Genomic DNA, 18,715 nt, shown 5'->3' with positions numbered 1-18,715 from the left:
CTACCTCAGAACAGAATTATAACAAAAATTAAGATACAAATAGAGTAATTCAAATTAGAGTTAAAAGCGTGGGATGCTTGATATAGTAAATATTACAATCATTCTATTGGCAACTACCTATGTACAGAGGGTTATGAAAGTGAAGCAAAATGCATCCCACGCTTTTAACTCTAATTTGAATTACTCTATTTGTATCTTAATTTTTGTTATAATTCTGTTCTGAGGTAGTTGACTATGACTGATCCTTCGATTTGCTATTACTTCATTAAAGGTCCCTTTGTCATTAAAATTTATTTTCTACTTTTTAGTTCGATTAGCAATAAAAGCGTGTTTTTTAGTTTTTTTAAACTATTTTTTATTTTCTACTTTTTAGTTCGATTAGCAATAAAAGCGTGTTTTTTAGTTTTTTTAAGCTATATTTTATTTTCTACTTTTTAGTTCGATTAGCAATAAAAGCGTGTTTTTTAGTTTGTTTTTTAACTATTTTTTATTTTTAGTATATGTAGGTGTTTACGAGTAATATACTATTACACAACCGCACACTAAATACTAACCTCAATGGTGGTGTGGAAACTAAAAATTCCCAATTTTTGTTTAAAAAAATACCCATTTCATGTTTCTACCGGTATGGCAAATATTGGCAAATGTTATAAAAAATGCACATTTTTCAGCGCTCTCACGAGAAAAAGAGTTTCCCATCTAGTCATCTATGTTGTGTGTTCCGAGTCGATCAGATTTTTAGAAGCCAGTGAAAATTAAGCTCAAAGATTCCGTTACAGTCATTCATACATACAACCCGAGCTAATAAAAGTGTGTTAAAAAAATAAGATATTAATCCTGGCAATCCTAATAAGGATAATGGAAAATTTATCTCACATGTCTCACACTGCACTCGTTCTTCGTGACTATTTCGCCAAAAATTCCACGCATATCGTTCCGCAACCACCGTATTCGCCTGATTTGGCTCCGTGTGACTTCTGGCTATTCCCAAAACTCAAGAGACCACTACCGGAAATGGACTATTTGGCATGTTTCGGGGATTGGAAAACTCGTTGGCATAAGTGTATTTCATCGAGAGGGCATTATTTTGAAGGGGATGAAATTGATTTACAAGAATAAATGACTATTTTTCATTTTACAACCAAATTCACCTTACTTTTTGCCCACAGGTAAAAAAAGAAAGTATTAATCCTGGCAATCCCAATAAGGATAATGGAAAATTTTTATCAAATTATTGCATTGTCATCGATCCTTGATAGGTGTGCAAAATTTCAAGTCGATCAGATGTTTAGAAGCCAGTGAAAATTAAGCTCAAAGATTCCGTTACATACATACATACAGACATACATACATACAAACATACATACATACATACATACATACATACATACATACAACCCGTCCTAATAAAAGTTTGTTAAAAAATACAATAGCATTTTTCTTTGAATATCAAAATAACACCTCTTATTAAAAACCCTTTATAATGCAATCATGCATCAAGGACATTCGAGTGCATGCCCCTGTAGTTTGTAATCACAAATTGTATTACAATTCTTCAATATTTGAGGTCATGAGTACTACTAAAAATAAAAATTAAATTAGGAATTTCGCATACTCTCAATATAAAATATTTAATATACAAATTAGCTTTTTCTAATTTCACATTTCACATTTTTGTTTACTTTTTCCGATTTTTTTTGTTTGTTTTTGTTTTGCTCCCAACAGTAAAAAAATGTTTATAAAATGGCTTTAACCTCATATATATGAGTCGTTTAGCTTGTGAAACCATTCCAAGGCATATTCGTATCCCAAAAATGTAGCTGCATTAACTGGCATTGCCCGCACCACCAGCATCCAACTGCCGCGGAACAAACGGCGCCAACCATAGAGCTAAACACACGAGTATAACACATACAAATGCACATTAATATTAGATATTCCATGGAGCTTACGCAAATATTATCTAAAAAACTTACTTTAAAATTTTTCACCAAGCAATGTTTTATATTGCGATATTGTTTCTTACTCTCTGCTTGCATGATAGTCTTCACAACATCGAAAGGTATAACACACACCCAGGAAAGAATGCCGGCCCAAGCTCCTGCCAATGTGGTTACCAGAAAGTCGACATTCGAATTTTCATTTTTATTAAGTCGTTCGTGTCGACGTTTCTGCACTAAGGGTGTTTTTTCCAAGAAGTCAACCGTTTGACGATACACCATCATATAAATACCATAGGGAAACACATCGCTAGAAAAGAAACAGCGATCAGAACAGAATCATACATCATCATCTAAAGAAGAAACAAGTATTGTACCTACCGACACATCATAGGTAGTAAACCTCTATATAATCCAGATACTCCATCTACTTTTATAACTTTTTTGAAAACACCCCAAGGAGTGCGCCGTTGCCCAAAAATATATTCATTGTAATCTACGAGCAGGAATGTGTGTAATACACTGTGACTAATATTTCAATGGGCAAATAAATTTTCCCGCCCATTACTTACAGCAATGAGTCTGAAGTCGCACCTTAATCAGCTCAATGGGGCATGCGATGAAAGATTGCACAAAACCAGCTATGGATCCAGCAATGAACATGTTCTGATACTCCAACTGCTCACGTTGATAATCACTGTGACAGACTCTTCGCAGTTGTCTTAGATGATTGCCGTAGATGCCAAAAAGAATTGAATTAATGGCACCCGTTGTTACAAACGGAAATAGCATTCCTCTGTAAAAGCCATTTAACTTTAAAAAATTTATTTGAATATAAGCCTCTGTGTGTAGTTGTGTGCATCCAAGTAAGTAATTAAAAACTTACCCCATTATTTCGGTTGTAGATTTGACTCACAGCGCGTGGCACCGATGAGTTTGAAGCTTGTTGCCATGTTTTCACAGTGTCTAAAGGATGGCCGATAAGAACTCCACATGCCCCTGCAAGATAAAAACCCAGTGCTATTATTTTATAATATGAAAAGTTTAAGGGGGGGGTAACGTTTTTAAATTTTTTTTTTTTGCATTTTTTTTTAATTTGATTTTTTAAATGAAGAACCTTTCAAGAATATTCTGTGAAAATTTTAGATGAATCGGAGCAAAACTTACAAAGATACAGCCATGTAAGTGTTGCTACCTACCTGGCTCAACCGCGCGCCATTTGTACTTTAAAGCGTTTTTCCCACAACTTACGTTTTCAAAGTCGGTGCCCCTCATAATTTTGAAACTACTGCAGCGATCCTTTTGAAATTTTGAACACTTTTTCTGTAGATGTTTTACAAGGTAACGCCGAAGAGTTTTTTTCGAATATGTTGATACTTTTGTTTTTACTTTAACTAATTCACCGATTTTTTACGCGAAAATCGTGTTTTTGACTTTAACATGTTCCCAAAAATCGAAAAATTTTTAATTTCAAAAAACCCTCTCGGCGTTACCCGGAGAAAACGATTATCTAACGAAATAACTTTGGTTTTTTGATTTCAGATGATTTAACACCGAGTTATGAGGGGCACCGCAAAACTACTTTTTTTTGAGATGCGTCTGAATAATTTCTGCCATTGCCGTATTTTTAAATATTTTTGGATGAAAATTTCACAAAATATACTTCAAATGCTATAGTTTTATGTAGTAAAAGATTTGACGAATAAATTTTAACTGTGTCATCAAAAAAAAAAAACCATAAAAATGTGCCTTTTTTCCATGAATTAATCACCGAAAACTCCATCGAAATTGTTCGTAAATTTATCAAAAATGAACCGAAATCATCGTTAAAATTCATGGAATCGGAGTTGAATATCTCGAAAACATCGATTTGTCGCATTTTAACTGATCATTTGGGCTTACGAAAGGTCTGTGTACGTTTCATTCCGCACAAGTTAACTGAGGACCAAAAATTGTTCAGAATTCCACATTCGAAAGACTCATTAAAGAGGCGAGAAAAGATGAGAACCTGAGACTAAGCGTCAAAGTGCCAGATGAAAGGCCCCAGACGAGCCATCGTTCTTGTCGTTTTGAAGCGTTTCTTGCATCGCATTTGTCGAATTCGCCCGGAATACCGCGAAGGAGAAAGCTGGCGTTTATTGCATGATAATGCACCACCTCATAGATCCACTCTTGTGACTGATTTTTGGACTAGAAATCGCATTTTAACCATCAATCACGCACCGTATTTGTATGATATGGCTCCCTCTGACTTCTACCTTTTCGGAAAATTGCATTTGGCCATGAAAGGAAAACGTTTTGCGTCCAAAGCTTGTACCGACATCCTGAAGGACATTCCAGTCAATGACCTGAAACACTCTTTCGAAAACCTTTAGATCGCGCAAAATAGTGTATCGAGGCCAGAGGGGACTATTTTGAATAAATAAACTCGAAGTTATCAGAACAAAGCTCGTGTCGTTTCTATTTTAGCTACGTCTTGTTTATTTTGGACTTCACCTTGTAGAACCCCTAGCTCGTTCTAAGCACGTTTATGCACCTCTGATTTGGAATCCAACTTATGCCTCTCATTCAAATAGAATTAAAAGGGTTTAACGAAATTTTATTCGTTTCGCTCTGCACCCTCGGAAGTCTCTTGTCAGCAAACGCAGCGTTTGGTCTTTGATGTTTGTTTTCGTTGTTATTTCGATGTGATTCAATTCGAACTATACGCTTTTATTATCCAATTAACATCAAAACAGTCAAATCGAATCACTCTAACTTTTCCCCTTACTAACTTTATCTAATAGTATCGACAGAATACTTCACCAGATTTTGCTAAGCCAAGGCAAATGAACGGACCTATAATTTTAAGCTGACTCCGAACGGCAAATGTTTTTTACGAGGAGTTTTTTCATGTCAGAAATACACTCGGAGGTTTTCCATTGCCTGCCGAGGGCTGGCCGCTATTAGAAAAAACGTTTTCTACCATTTTGGTGTTTCAAGCGCGGAGATTCGAGCCTACGCACTTCCGAAAGTAGTCACGCACAACCCTTATTATATATTAGATAAGACAAAATCCATTTCAATCTACCCGTAACAACCCCATACTGGTTAGGAGAAGCTTTTTCAGAACTGGAAACCTGCACACGGAATTTTGTTATTTCCTTTTAGTCGACACTAACATCAAATCCCCAATTAATTCATAATAAACAGTTCTAAATAAAATGGCGCAATGGACACAGTTCATGCCTTTATATTTTTAGCTATCTCTGTTTTTCTTTACAGATGTGCATAATTGAGGAAAAAGTCGAATTTTAGCACCTGTTCAGAAAAAGGGCAAAAAATTCATTTGTTTATGCGATGCAGCTAAATGCTAAATATGAGAATGTTTTGTATAACCAAATTTTTATGTACATATGTAGTGATACATACATACATACATGCATACATACATACATACATACATACATACATACATATGTACAAAGCGCAATTAGAAGTGTGCCTCAGTGAAAGTAGGTTTTTATTTCACATGCCAAAAATACTGTAAAAGATCAGGGGCGCCAGACATGAACTTGAACAAATGCGAAGGCGGCAAATACGAATATTGAAAATACGACGGCCGAGCACGTGTAGCGGATGTAGCGGATCGCTTTTCGTGTATTAGATAAATGTTTTTATAGATGTGCCTATATGCATTAGTGTGTGTGTATATTTTGTTTCAGATGATGCATGTATTATATTGCATCACTTTTTAAAGAAATATTAGACGGATTTGCGGCGAATATTTTAATAAACAAATCTGAATATATGGACTTAATTTCTGTTATAAAAAAATAGTACGACGTAGCTGGTACTTGCTTTCTACTCACCGCCAATACAGCCAGCACCGAAATCGTCCCATTTCATTGTATTTGCTAATGCAATAAAGTGTTTGTTTTTTTTTTCTCTTCTTTTCACTGGAAATATTATATTTTTATTCCATAAATGCTGGTTATTTTAATGCATTAAAAGTAATATTAATAATATAATATTATCTAAAATTAATCGTAATGTAATTATTGCGCAGAAAAACTGCGGGCTACAAAATAAATTATGCACTGCCAGATGATCAAGAGTAATTGCAGAGACGTGCTAAATAAAAAATAAATGAGCGCATGCATGCATTTTTCAAACTTTCAAAAGCTCTGCCAGTTAAATTAGTGCGCTACTGACACATGCCTGTGCATGTATGTATGTATGTATGTATGCACCTGGTCCTCCCACCGAACGATTTCTGATCGATTGAACTTTCAGTTAAGTGATTTAACATTAGGAAATGACGTGATATTGGCAACTGCTGCTCATGCAGCACAAAATGTGTGTCAAATTGATTCTCGAAATTCTATTTCAAGATTTTAGAAAGCTTGTCCTGTCGCATTAAACGCAAAACGCAAATTATTTGTAACAATTGCTACAATTTGTAATTACGATTGTTACAAATGACAATATCAAGTGTTGGTGTTCAAGAATGATATTCAGTTCGCCTTGCAAAGTAGGGGAAAGTGGGAGAGCAAAATGACATTTCATTTTGAGGGGAAATTGTAAGTTTTTACTGGATAGATTTTTACTTGTAAGAGTTTGCAAGTAACAGCTGATAGCTATGTAAAAATAATTATTGTGGACAAAATTAAATGATGCTAAGCTCGATACTTTGCATTTAATTTGCTTCAAAATTGTTTACTTTTTGTGATTTTTTCCCGCAATTTTTTTAATGGTTTCGCGTCCATGCACTTTTTTATATTTTTGTCTTTGAGAGCGAATTTTCGGAAATTTAGTTACTGGCAAGTTACTGGATAATTTTTTACATGAACAAACCTAAAATGTACCAGGTAGCAATGAGATTCGGATACGCATTCGACATTCAGTACGCAGGCTTGACAGTTAAACAGTAATTTTTCCCCATTCAGCCCCGATTCTATGTACTGAAAACGAATATCATTGCTACCTGACATACTTTGTATAGTTCCAAGTCAGACGCCTAGAACATACTTAAATTATGGAAATATATAAATAACAATACCCGCGGCTAATAAACAACAAAGAACCGTGAGCAGATTGACTTTCTGTTGATCTATTCAAATGCCACAGAGATGCGTTGAAATTCAGTATTATATGATTATATGTACATACATATAAATGTATGTACATGAGCAACTAAATTTCATTTGAAAATCATTTCTTATACTCTTAGCAGCCTAAAAGGTTGTTAAATATATCAGCCGTCGTAGTGCTGTGAGAATTGCTTTCACAACTGCAGCGAAATACGCTGTGTAGAGGCCAACTTGCAGGTAGTTGCGGTAAGGGCAGCTTTTTAAGTGTTAATGCGTGAAGGGGAGGCGCGTGAGAAATCGTACAAACAAATATAAGTCGGAAAAACATGCATGTGTTAGTAGGTACAAATACCTTTAAGTGTCGAACTGCGGCTCGCAATTTCTACCAAGCCTAACATAGAAATCAGGTAGCAGGAAATATCTGAGATGTTGAAGGACCACGTTCAACAGGATTAGTGATGCCAATGACAATTTTGAATAATTCCCACGATAGCTGGTTTTTCGTTACCGGAACGACCCAGATTTATAACTAGCCAAGAACTGTCACTCCAGCCGCATTCCCCGTACATGTATTGGTATGTTTATGCTGCTATAACAACAACAACAACGATTTTCAATCGAAGAACGCATTCTAATATTTTGAGGCGTTGATGCCGTTGTTGTTGTTATGACAGCAGTTCATCCTGAACTGTTTGACACCGTCTTTCCACTCGCTTTTATGCTGGGTCAACTATTCAAAAACGGTGGCGAAAAGTTGTTAAAACGAAGTTGCTAATCGAGACGTTCTCCGTAATTGGAATTTGGATAAGCGAGGTAGGTCTTATTCACAAGAGTGGTCCTGAAATCGACACCAGGCTAATCTTCATCGTAGTTTCATACGTTTCAAAGTATTCTAAGGTGAATCTATACAATAATCATAGTTTTTCTTCAGCTGATCGGTGTCAAAGTGAGAGTATTTATATTTCTCCCCGCTCCCTTTTTCCCTTTGCGGAAGAATAGCAGAGAAATTGACAATATCCCACAAAATTGTTGTATATGTAAAATCCATGTCACCCTGTATGAATCGCCTACAAGTATTCACTACACGATAAATGATTGACTTGATTTGATGGAAACTAAATCTGTCAAATAATTGTCTCTGCATGTTAACAATTGAACAATTATTTAGATAAAAATTTTGAATAAGTAAATATTAAGTCATATCATAAAATGTATAAAGCACAAGCATTCTTCTGCACAGCACATATGACTCAGAATGTTATGTAATTGTATTGTTTTGAAAGCCTCCCGCCTGAAAGTGTGCATTGAAAAATTTTAGTATTTCACAATAAGAACAAAGATATGATTCTGAATGTGAGTAAATGCACATTAGGAAATGTGGCACCATGAACACATTTCGTGAAAGCAATGTTTGGATGTGCTAAATGCGTATTTAAAGCATTGCATGAACGCCGAACACATAACAGAAATGAAAATTTCAAGGCAGAAAGAGAGAGAGACCCCAGAGAGAATGAGAGAAAGAGAGAGAGACCCGAGAGAGAATGAGAGAAAGAACGTATATCTAAATAAATTCACAACATTTGCAGAGAATACAAATAGACAAAATTTACAAAGAGCGGAGAAGGGTCGACCGGTGTAAGTAAACGCCGGACACAAACCGTAGCAACAATGCGCACTACTCCGAGCGTTTATCACCCGCACAAACGCAGCGATTCCAGGACCGCAGCAACGACACAAATTACCGCAAGGCAATACCAATAAATCCGACGCCGGAATGGATAGCACTTTATAGTGAAAGTACGTAGTACGTTTCCGCGACAGTCGGCTCTAGGCACGCTGCCGAAGCGACCCGGATTTGTGTATATCCGGCCAAGGACTGTCACTCCAGCAGCATTCCCCGTATATGTTTGGAGAATGTTTACAACAACTACTTTATAGTACGCATAAGCACTAGCCAGGAAACGGAACTTAGCGCCAAAAAGTAGGCACCAAAAAAATTGGGACCAAAACGCCCCAAACAGTAGACACGGAAAAATAACGCCAAAAAGTAAGCAGTGTTATTTCTCACTAGAAATAAGGTATAGCTCTCTCTCTCCTTTTCCTCTACGTTATATCTTTTTGCTCTCTCACGGAACGAAAATACCCAAAACGTTGCATGGCCTTGAAATTTTACTCTCCATTCTCGCTCGTCCATCGACGCCTAAGAAGTTTCCCTTAAAAAAAAATAGAGTTTAATTTGTAAGCGTTGCTTAGAGTATTTTCAGCAAATTTTTCTGAAATTTTTTCCACCGTAATAAAATCAAAATTTACATGTATTTTGTTATTGCTTTTGGCTTTTACATACATTCTCACTCTCATACATTGTGAGTATTTATTTTCAGAGCATTGTTGATTGGATGGAAAAATACATTACATATATTCGTATATACATGCTTACACGCTTTTTGGGTGTTGGGTCAAGCTCCTCCTCCTATTTGTGCCGTGCGACTTGATGTTGTTCCACAAAAGGAGGGGCCTACAGTGATGTACATATGTATATGCCGACCCTGAACGGCAAATAACTTTTTAAGCGAGGCTTTTTCATGGCCGAAGTAGACTCGGTAGTTTGCCATTGCCTGCCGAGGGGATAGTGGATAGTTTTTATTTGTACAATTTCAAAAACAATTTAAGAAAAAGTTGCGTAGTTTTTTTAATAATTTTTATATTTATTGTTGATTGATTTTCTCTTATATGATAAGTTTTGCTTTCAGCAAAAACATTTGCAACCAGCCATTGCTGTGATTCCCACTTTCATGTTTCAGGGCACCTACCTTCGATAATTTTAACTCGTTTGTTGTTGCCGGGCCCCATAGGCCAATTGTTTACAATATTCATTCATTCATTTTTCATCTTCCATTGCTCGAAGATATCTCGTTTTTCCTGATTTCTCCGATTTCTGTTTTTAGTACTAATCGGATAATTATCTTTATTTATATATATATATATATATATGTATATATATATATACTTTTGTTTTGCATTCCTTCTAGAATTGTATATCAATTATTATTTGTTATAATTGTTTGCGTAAATGTTTATAATTCTTACTTTAACGTAACATTACGAATATACTTTAAATTAGACTCTTGCTCTGTATTTTTTGTTTTTATTTAATTTAATTTTTTTGTTTTTGTTTTGTTTTTGTTTTGCAATTTTCGTCTTTGCTACATCAACTCTTTATTATTTATTTATTTTTTTCGTTCGTGTGTATATATATATTTATATCATTATTATTTTGTTTTTTTTTTTGTTTTTACTTTTTAGTGTATCTATGCATATTTTTATTATTTCAAAATCATAGCAAAAGAAAATTGTTCTATGTTTTTATTTTAAATTTTTCCTTCTTTTATTTTAGTAAAAACACATTTACATATAAAACTACATACAACTACATACAAACATGTACAACAAAAAATTCTAAATACATAAGTATATATCCTCTTTAGCGGAACCAAGGAAAAAGGTAACTGCGCCCCTTTTCCGCATTGTGCCATTTATTTATGTAGTTTTGCGTCACCACCTACGTATGGTATGTAAGCATGTAATTTCCTAATGATCGAAGATGACCCTCCTAGTCGACTCTCTACACTACATACATATGAGCTTCTAAAAGATGAAAAGGTGTATGCAATTGTGTGTGTGCGAGTGCTGGTGAGCAAAAAATGTGTACATATGTAGGTATGTATATGTGTACATATGTATTTCATGGTACTCGTCTAAGAAAATAAAAGGACGAAAAATTGAGAAAGAAAATTCAATAAAGAAGCAGAAAGTTGGAAAATTTAATTTACGAATTTTTGTTATTAACAAACTAAGAAATGAATATAAAAATATGTATGGAATTTTCCACCATGATCGCTCGGTTGGCCTAAGACACCGCTTTGATATTTCTTGGGCTTTGAGGTTTCAAAATTTTTGTTGGTATATAAACATGATAAAGCGCAAAATCTGCTGATTTTTTCTTCATTGCTAGTTCTTAAATGTTCAGCATCAGGCAATAAATACTTCGATAGATGATTTTCGAGGCGGATACGAGTCAACATCGTTTCTACTGTTTCCCATTTAATGCGCTGTAATAAGACCCTCTTCAACTTTTAAAAGATGCCACTGAAGATAACATAAAAAAAAATTTACTTTTTTCTAAAGGACACCTACTCTGTCATATCTGATCCAACACACATCACCAGCCAGCCGAAAGCCTCTGTTGCTAGCGCTGCGTTTGCTTGAGTTTACTAATAATTTTTTTATCATGAAAGCTTTTAAAAATAAAAAAAAAAAATAAAATAAAAAATTTTATAAATTTATAGCGTTCATCGAAGGCTAAAATAAAAAACTTCTTCAATTTTAGATTAAACACCAGATTTTATGAGGTTTTTCAAAAGATTACACTATACAACAAGTTTCCAGTGCAAGAAATGTACCCGTCGTAGAAGAAATACAAGGTGGCACAAAATTAATCACCATATCTAAAAGCTTATAATTTTTGCAAAGAGCGCCGATGTGAGCTATACAGCTGCAGTAGAACAGAATACAATAGAATACTTCTTTATTTATATTTAAAGTTAGCAATATTTGCTTACAGACTGAAACACAGAATTTTCAAACAAATAAAGAATAAACGGCAATGGCCTTAAGGGGTTATATACAGTTAGAATTTTCAAAAAATCGATTTTTTTTTATATTTTTTCTTAATGTATGTACATATATTTAAGAAAACACACAGAAAATTTAGTATCGTTCCGGTGAATATTTTCGAAGTTACATGCAAATTTGAAAGGGCGTTTGAGTGCTTGAAAAGTGATTTACAAACTTTAAACGCGTTTTTCTCAAAATGGTGTTTTCAAAGTCGGTGACCAACATTACTCGAAAACGGCTAAACCGATTAGTCTCAAATTTTAACACGAGCTTCTTAAATATATTTTTTAGTAATTATATATATACATATAATTGGCGCGTACACCCTTCTTGGGTGTTTGGCCGAGCTCCTCCTCCTATTTGTGGTGTGCGTCTTGATGTTGTTCCACAAATGGATGGACCTACAGTTTCAAGCCGACTCCGAACGGCAGATATTTGTATGAGGAGCTTTTTCTTGGCAGAAATACACCCGGAGGTTTGCCATTGCCTGCCGAGGGGCGACCGCTATTAGAAAAATGTTTTTTTCTTAATTTTGGTGTTTCACCGAGATTCGAACCTACGTTCTCTCTGTGAATTCCGAATGGTAGTCACGCATCAATCCATTCGGCTACGGCGGCCGCTGCAATTAGTAATTAACCGAAGATTTTTCTCACCGATAAATATATTTTTTTTTTATAAACAATTTAAGGTCGAAATTTTGGTCGAAAATCGATTTTTTTGTTTTTTGAGAAACCGCCATTTTGTCAAAACAATTTATTTTGCTTATGCCTTCGATTAATTACTAGATTTAACATTACTTTAACGAAATATGTTTGGTTTTTTTGATTTCAGAGGATCCAGTTCAGAGATATAGTGGTCACCGCAAAACGTCGTTTCTCAGAGGAGCTCCCGGAGATTAGCTGTAACTCCTTTCCAAATAAATATTTTTACTAATACTAAGTCTTAAAATATAGTTAAAAGATAACATAATATGTGTACAAATTTTTAGATCAATAAATTTAAAAGTTTTCTCAGAAAAAATTCTGGGAAATTTCCGTTTTTCGGCCTTCTAACTGTATGTAACTCCTTAACAGTCGTCTGCCGGAATATGCGCTGTATTTTTAGCGTATCACGTAAATTCATTTCCAATTAATTCTCTGTACTTTAAAGCACCAGTTATGTAAGAAACTAACTTTTCCTCAAGACTCATAATTTTTTCCATTCAACACATAAACTTTGTATGTATATCATAATGTGCCAAAGTTGTTTTTTGGAAATTTACAACACGGAATTATGATAATATTGGGCATCTTCCAATAAAATGTTCAACCTCAACGACAGTTGCAGTATACAATCAGACAAGCAATGGAGCGCGTAAAGGTCAAAATAAAGATTTCAATCACTCAAAATATATTTTTTTATTCGGTAAAAAAGTTATTCAAAAACAAATTTGGATGATTAATTTTGCGCCACCATGTGTATGTGCAAAAAATTGCCTGCCGAGGGACGATTGCAATTAGAAATCACTTATTCTATCATTTGGTGTTTCATGCCATTAGAGAGCTTTGAACGCGGGCCCTAACGATTGGTAGACACGCACAAACGCATTCGGCTACAGCGACAACAAACTTAACGCAACGCAAAACTATAAAAAATAATAAAAAAAATTGTTTTTACATAAATATGCAGAAACATCAAGTTAGTTCTTGTTGTTATTGTGGGAAATTCCTTATCCGTATATAAATATATCTGGGTCGTTCCAGTAACGTAGAACCGACTGCCGTCGGAACGACACAAGTTCTTATTTTATGTTGTTTACGGGGTTAGGGGTAGTCAGAATTTTCAAAATTTTTCTTAAAGTATATATCTTAAAAATATCGTGTGAAAATTTGAAGATAATCCGACAAATACTTCTCGAGTTATTCAACAATTAACAAAGGACGCTCGGGCGCTCCGCAATCGATAGCAAAACTTTAAATGCGTTTTTCTCAAAACTATGTTTTTTTCACTGGTGATCACTGTAAGTTAAAAACCGCTTGGTAGATTTCAATAAAATGTATACTGCTTTTTTTAATTTTCATTTTTTTTTAACAACTCGGTTTTTTCTCGAAAATCTGAAAAATATTTCCTTTGAAAAAAAAGCTTCGATCAGGCACAAGATTATCTATTAATATAACTAATTTCTCCAGTCCAATTTATTTTAGATGAATCTCCAAGGACTTGTGATGATCATCGCAAGGGGCTTCTGGAGAAACGGGCTCCATACAAGCGGCACTAACTATTACAACTATTTTTTTTTTTTTTTTGAAATTTTGCTCAAGTCAAGTCGAAACAGAAGAAAGAATTCATCATATTAGTGAATGGACTCTGGGCAATATTATATTTTATTTTGAATAATTTTTCTTTCTCTCGTTTTTATTTGGAAAAGTTTGACCAACACTCAAAATTTTGCTCCGAACAAAAAATATACTGCAATACGAAAGAAGTGTGAAAATGTCGATTTATAGATCTTGCTTAACTTGCTTTCAATGTTTGATAACCACAAAGTTACAGTGCTACGGGAAAACTCACAAAAATATTCAGCTTAAAAATATACATTTTGCTCTGTCACTGGTCACTAGACGAGTGGCTCCACGCAAATTAAATATTCAAAATCAAACCTATTGTTTTATCCTGTAGTTGTTGTTAATAAACATTAATAGAAGCCCCGTCAGTGTAGGGTATATCACCGGTCGTCTTCGTCTAGCTCATCTAAAGGTAGACCCAGGAAACATACTGTTTCGACGGGTTGGGTCCAAAGGGAGAGGGGTGTTAGATGAGTAGGTTTGAGGGGGGATTGTTTTATCCTCTTCCTATGATAAAAGATAAATCTTGAGGAAATATAAAATAATCTTTTAAAATAACTTAAATGTATGCACTGCAGTGTAACCTCGATAAAACAAATTAGAAGGGTATAAACGAGTATTTCGTTAAGTCGATAGTTTTGTTACATTTCTATATCTTGAAATTTTGCATATAACGAGGTCTGCAGAAAATTCGATTTAACCATTATTTGCTTATTTTTTATATTCAAACTACACCCTATAACATGGTGGATTGGTCCACGTTATAGAAATATCTGTTATCCAAATCATCAAAAATTTTTACAATTACAAATTAAAAACACGCACATTTAAAAAAAAAATAAATAAATAATTGGCGCGTACACTTCTGTTAGGTGTTTGGCCGAGCTCCTCCTCCTATTTGTGGTGTGCGTCTTGATGTTGTTCCACAAATGGAGGGACCTACAGTTTCAAGACGACTCCGAACGGCAGATATTTTTATGAGGAGCTTTTTCATGGCAGAAATACACTCTGAGGTTTGACGTTGCCTGCCGAGGGGCGACCGCTATTAGAAAAATGTTTTTATTAATTTTGCTTTCACCGAGATTCGAACCAACGACCTCTCTGTGAATTCCGAATGGTAATCACGCACCAACCCATTCGGCTACGGCGGCCGCCAAACACGCACATTTAGCCATTCGAAATTTTATATGTAGAGTCTCTTGAGTTAATGTTTCTCTACTTAGAAGATTTTAATAACGGCTTGGGTGTTAGAATAAAAATTTCTCTATGGACAGCCTCATTTTCAAGCTCAAAATTTGATCCCTATGGAGCATTTCTGTGTGAATAAATTTTTTTAAATGTTTGAAAATTTTTGTCATTGTGGGGTATGGCGTTCGCGCCTACTGGGCGTTTTGGAGATTCATAAGTTTAAGAAGAGATGCTGTGATAACGGGCAGGCGAGTACAGTGCGTACAAGCTGCCGTAATAATAGACAGACAGGTATTTGGTAATTGGAATACTCTAGCAATTTGCGGATTTGCACAAAAAAATTGTTTGTTTTCTTATATCAGGGTCGCACTCTATGTGAAAAATATTCGCCATTACAGACCAATTTTGTCGAGCATTGTTGTCGACAGACAGCGACTGTACACACCACGCTTGATTCATGCCTATTTTTTCTTTTTTGGAACCACCAGCACTTAAAAACCAATACTTTATATTTTGTTTTTGGAATATGTACTGTATATCCCTAATGAACGCGCTTAATGTAAGAGTTTCACAAAAGAAATATTAAAAGCAAGCAGCTGAAGTCCGGCGTGCGGGGTACGGGGTACAGTACACTAGACAGGGCTAGTTTACTGGGGCGGCATCCCTTGGTCGGGAAAAACCCGAGTCATTCCGGGAACATAGAATCGGCTGTCATGGGAATGCTGCTGAAGGGTCGACCGGTTCCGCCTAACACGCCTAGTTTATTTCTCCTCTTGGAAATTGTTTCGAATAGGAAGAAAATAGTAGTAAAAATTATTAAATGTTACTGGCGTAAGTGACAGTCCTACTTGTTCGTAAACAAATTCGGCAGATGCACCACTGTCGATGGAACGATGCATCATTTTTGTTTACTTTGTGTTGCTGAATATAAAAACCAACTGTTGAAAAATAACCAGTACTTTTTGAAGTTTTATTATGCCAATATTATCGATAAAAACTGGAAACTTCAAAGCCATAAATGAACAATTTTTTACATTTAATAATAGGCCAAAAATTGATTTGGACACTATATTTCATCTGCCTTATCGAACAAGTACTCTCGTATAATCTTATATCGATCGATCACTTTTAGACCAACTTAAATATCTCACACAGTTGTTTGTTATACATAGCATGTTTACCATAATTGTATACTACATACATATATTTGTATATATTTCTAACTTTATAATAAATTTTAGTAGTAGGTATGTGTAGATGTACATCAACAAAATATATAATAAACAAAAGATTTAATGCAGAAATCAATAGTTTCACTTTATATATATTATAATATATATGTATATATGTATGCATGTATGTATGTATGAATGTACGTTATGCTTTATTATAGTTTTGCTTTGTGTGATTTACGGTATTTTTTTAAGTTTTCGGTTCATATACTAAATCTTTTCTTTTTTTTTAATTATTTCATATGTATATGTTTTTATTTATATTTTCATTTATATATAAGTATATAGTATATACATATATATATCTGTATTGTATATATTTACTTAGTTGTTATAACTATTTCGCTCATATACCTTTTACAAATAACTCTCCGACTCTTTTTTTGTTTTTGTTTTGACATTTCTATATTCGTTACTTGGGAGAGTGTACTGTAGGGATTACCTATGCATACGTGTGTGTGTGAGGGTGTGTTTTATTTTTATTTTCTTTCTTTTCCTTCATTTATTTAGTATTTATATCGAATGATTAAGCGTTTTATTCTTATTTATAACTTCATTTCTGATAACTACATACATATGTATTTGTATTGGATTTCAATCATTCCATCATTTCCGCATTTCCCCAACTTTTTCACATGTTTCATGCATTCACTACATATCATAGTTGGTTTGGTATTTTTATTTATAACATTTTTGCAAATGTCTACGTGTAATTTTATTTTATTTTACTTATTTTTGCAATTTTTGTTTTTCACCCAACAAACATATACTATTTATTTTCCTCTTCTTAAATGCCTTAAAGTTACATTATTATTTTTGCTTACAAAAATTTGCGTTAGCTGTTCTCTAAGCTATTATTACTATTTTTTAACACTAAGGGGAGAGTTTTGCTTCTTTTCGACTATATGGAAAACTGTCTGCGAATATTTTATGCCAGCAAATAAGGGATTTATGATTATATCAACGTTTTACACAAATAAAGAGTGTGTACCGGACAGGGTCGACAATGATCTCGTTATGAAAAAAATAAAAATTAAAAATAATAATTTACACGGGTTAAGGCGGTCAGGTTTTGAGGGGAGCTAGAGCTATTTGTATGTATGTATGTACGTATAACTATTGTTGGTACTCACATGTGATAATTTCTAAACAAATTTGCGTTCATGGAACGTTGAACTCAGAAAAATTGAAGAAGAAAATTATTAAATCCCTAAATAGTAAATTGAATTACCTTTATATGAATCAATGAGATTGTAATTTCCCATCTCTTCGCTATTAAAATCGTCTATAGTCACAAAATTTAACCTCTTTTTAAATTAGTTTTAATTTTTTTAATTTTCTTCTTTTACTATTACATTTACTTCACATTTCCGTAAGTGATTCACATTTTCTTTTTGTTTGTTTTGCACTAAAACTCTAAACTTTTATTGTATGTATGTATATATGTAAATTTATGCTACACTTGTTTTTATTGTGGTCTGTTCTGCTGCTGTTTTATATTTTATTTATTCTATTTTATTTTTTACTTTATCCAAGTTGTGAGTGAGAAATATGTGTGTAAATAAATGTAGTTACATACATATATATATATATATATGTGTGTGTGGTGTGTGTGTTTGGTTCTTTTAGGGGTAATCTTATTTATTTACAATTACTATTGGGGCTTTTACTTCAATTCAATTGCTAATGCGTTTCCAATAACTTGAACCAACGATTTGAGGCGAACGGTAATATAAACAGTAAAACTGTCGTTAAATGACTTTTCTCCTCTCAACAACGACGTATGCAGAAGCGAGCAAAAAATCGTAGCATTACAAGTATACACACTCATACAGACACATGAGTGCATGTGTGTATGGCTAAGAAGCTAAATAAATGTTTGTAGGTTGTAGCAGACCAAATAGGCACTGCGAACTGAAAGAACGTTTGTATCCTAGTAGTAAGTCTAAAAATCAATTGGATAATTAAATTCATACCAATTGAGAAAGTTAGTGTATTCATAAAGATATACATACATATAGTAAAACTAGAATTTTATTTGTGAAAATTAAATACAATATTTTATAAAATAAGTGCATAATTTTCTGGTTTAAATTGCTAGGAAGTGTTTTGTTTGACAAAGAAAAAATGCAAAAAATTAAACAAATTTTTCCTTTTAAAATGGCTAAAATAGTTCTAACAACTGTAAAGAGACATATGCACATTTTATGTACATATATTGCCAAAGTTCGTTTATTTTGATTTGATTCGCGATTTTAGCAAAAGCGGCAATTATTAGCAACAAA

General features: G+C 34.0%; 1 protein-coding gene across 2 annotated transcripts; it reads right to left on the bottom strand.

Moving 5' to 3' along the window:
• Nucleotides 1-1,523: 1,523 nt before the first annotated feature.
• Nucleotides 1,524-18,410, bottom strand: LOC129236263 (solute carrier family 25 member 45). 2 transcript variants are annotated; one of them, XM_054870539.1, is made up of 6 exons: nt 17,662-18,410; nt 2,827-2,939; nt 2,513-2,753; nt 2,322-2,436; nt 1,977-2,250; nt 1,524-1,890 (listed from the first exon to the last, which is right to left on the bottom strand). In XM_054870539.1, the coding sequence occupies exons 1-6, from the start codon at nt 17,693-17,695 to the stop codon at nt 1,756-1,758; spliced, it is 912 nt and encodes a 303-aa protein (XP_054726514.1). In that variant the 5' UTR covers nt 17,696-18,410; the 3' UTR covers nt 1,524-1,755. The 2 variants fall into 2 exon arrangements, with proteins under 2 accessions (XP_054726514.1, XP_054726512.1); XM_054870537.1 differs by lacking the exon at nt 17,662-18,410 and adding an exon at nt 5,792-6,003.
• Nucleotides 18,411-18,715: the final 305 nt, after the last annotated feature.

Source organism: Anastrepha obliqua, chromosome 1 (assembly GCF_027943255.1).
Source record: "Anastrepha obliqua isolate idAnaObli1 chromosome 1, idAnaObli1_1.0, whole genome shotgun sequence".
NCBI lineage: Eukaryota > Metazoa > Arthropoda > Insecta > Diptera > Tephritidae > Anastrepha > Anastrepha obliqua.
The sequence above is the reverse complement of the archived record's forward strand: the minus strand, read 5'-3'. Positions and strand labels throughout refer to the sequence as shown.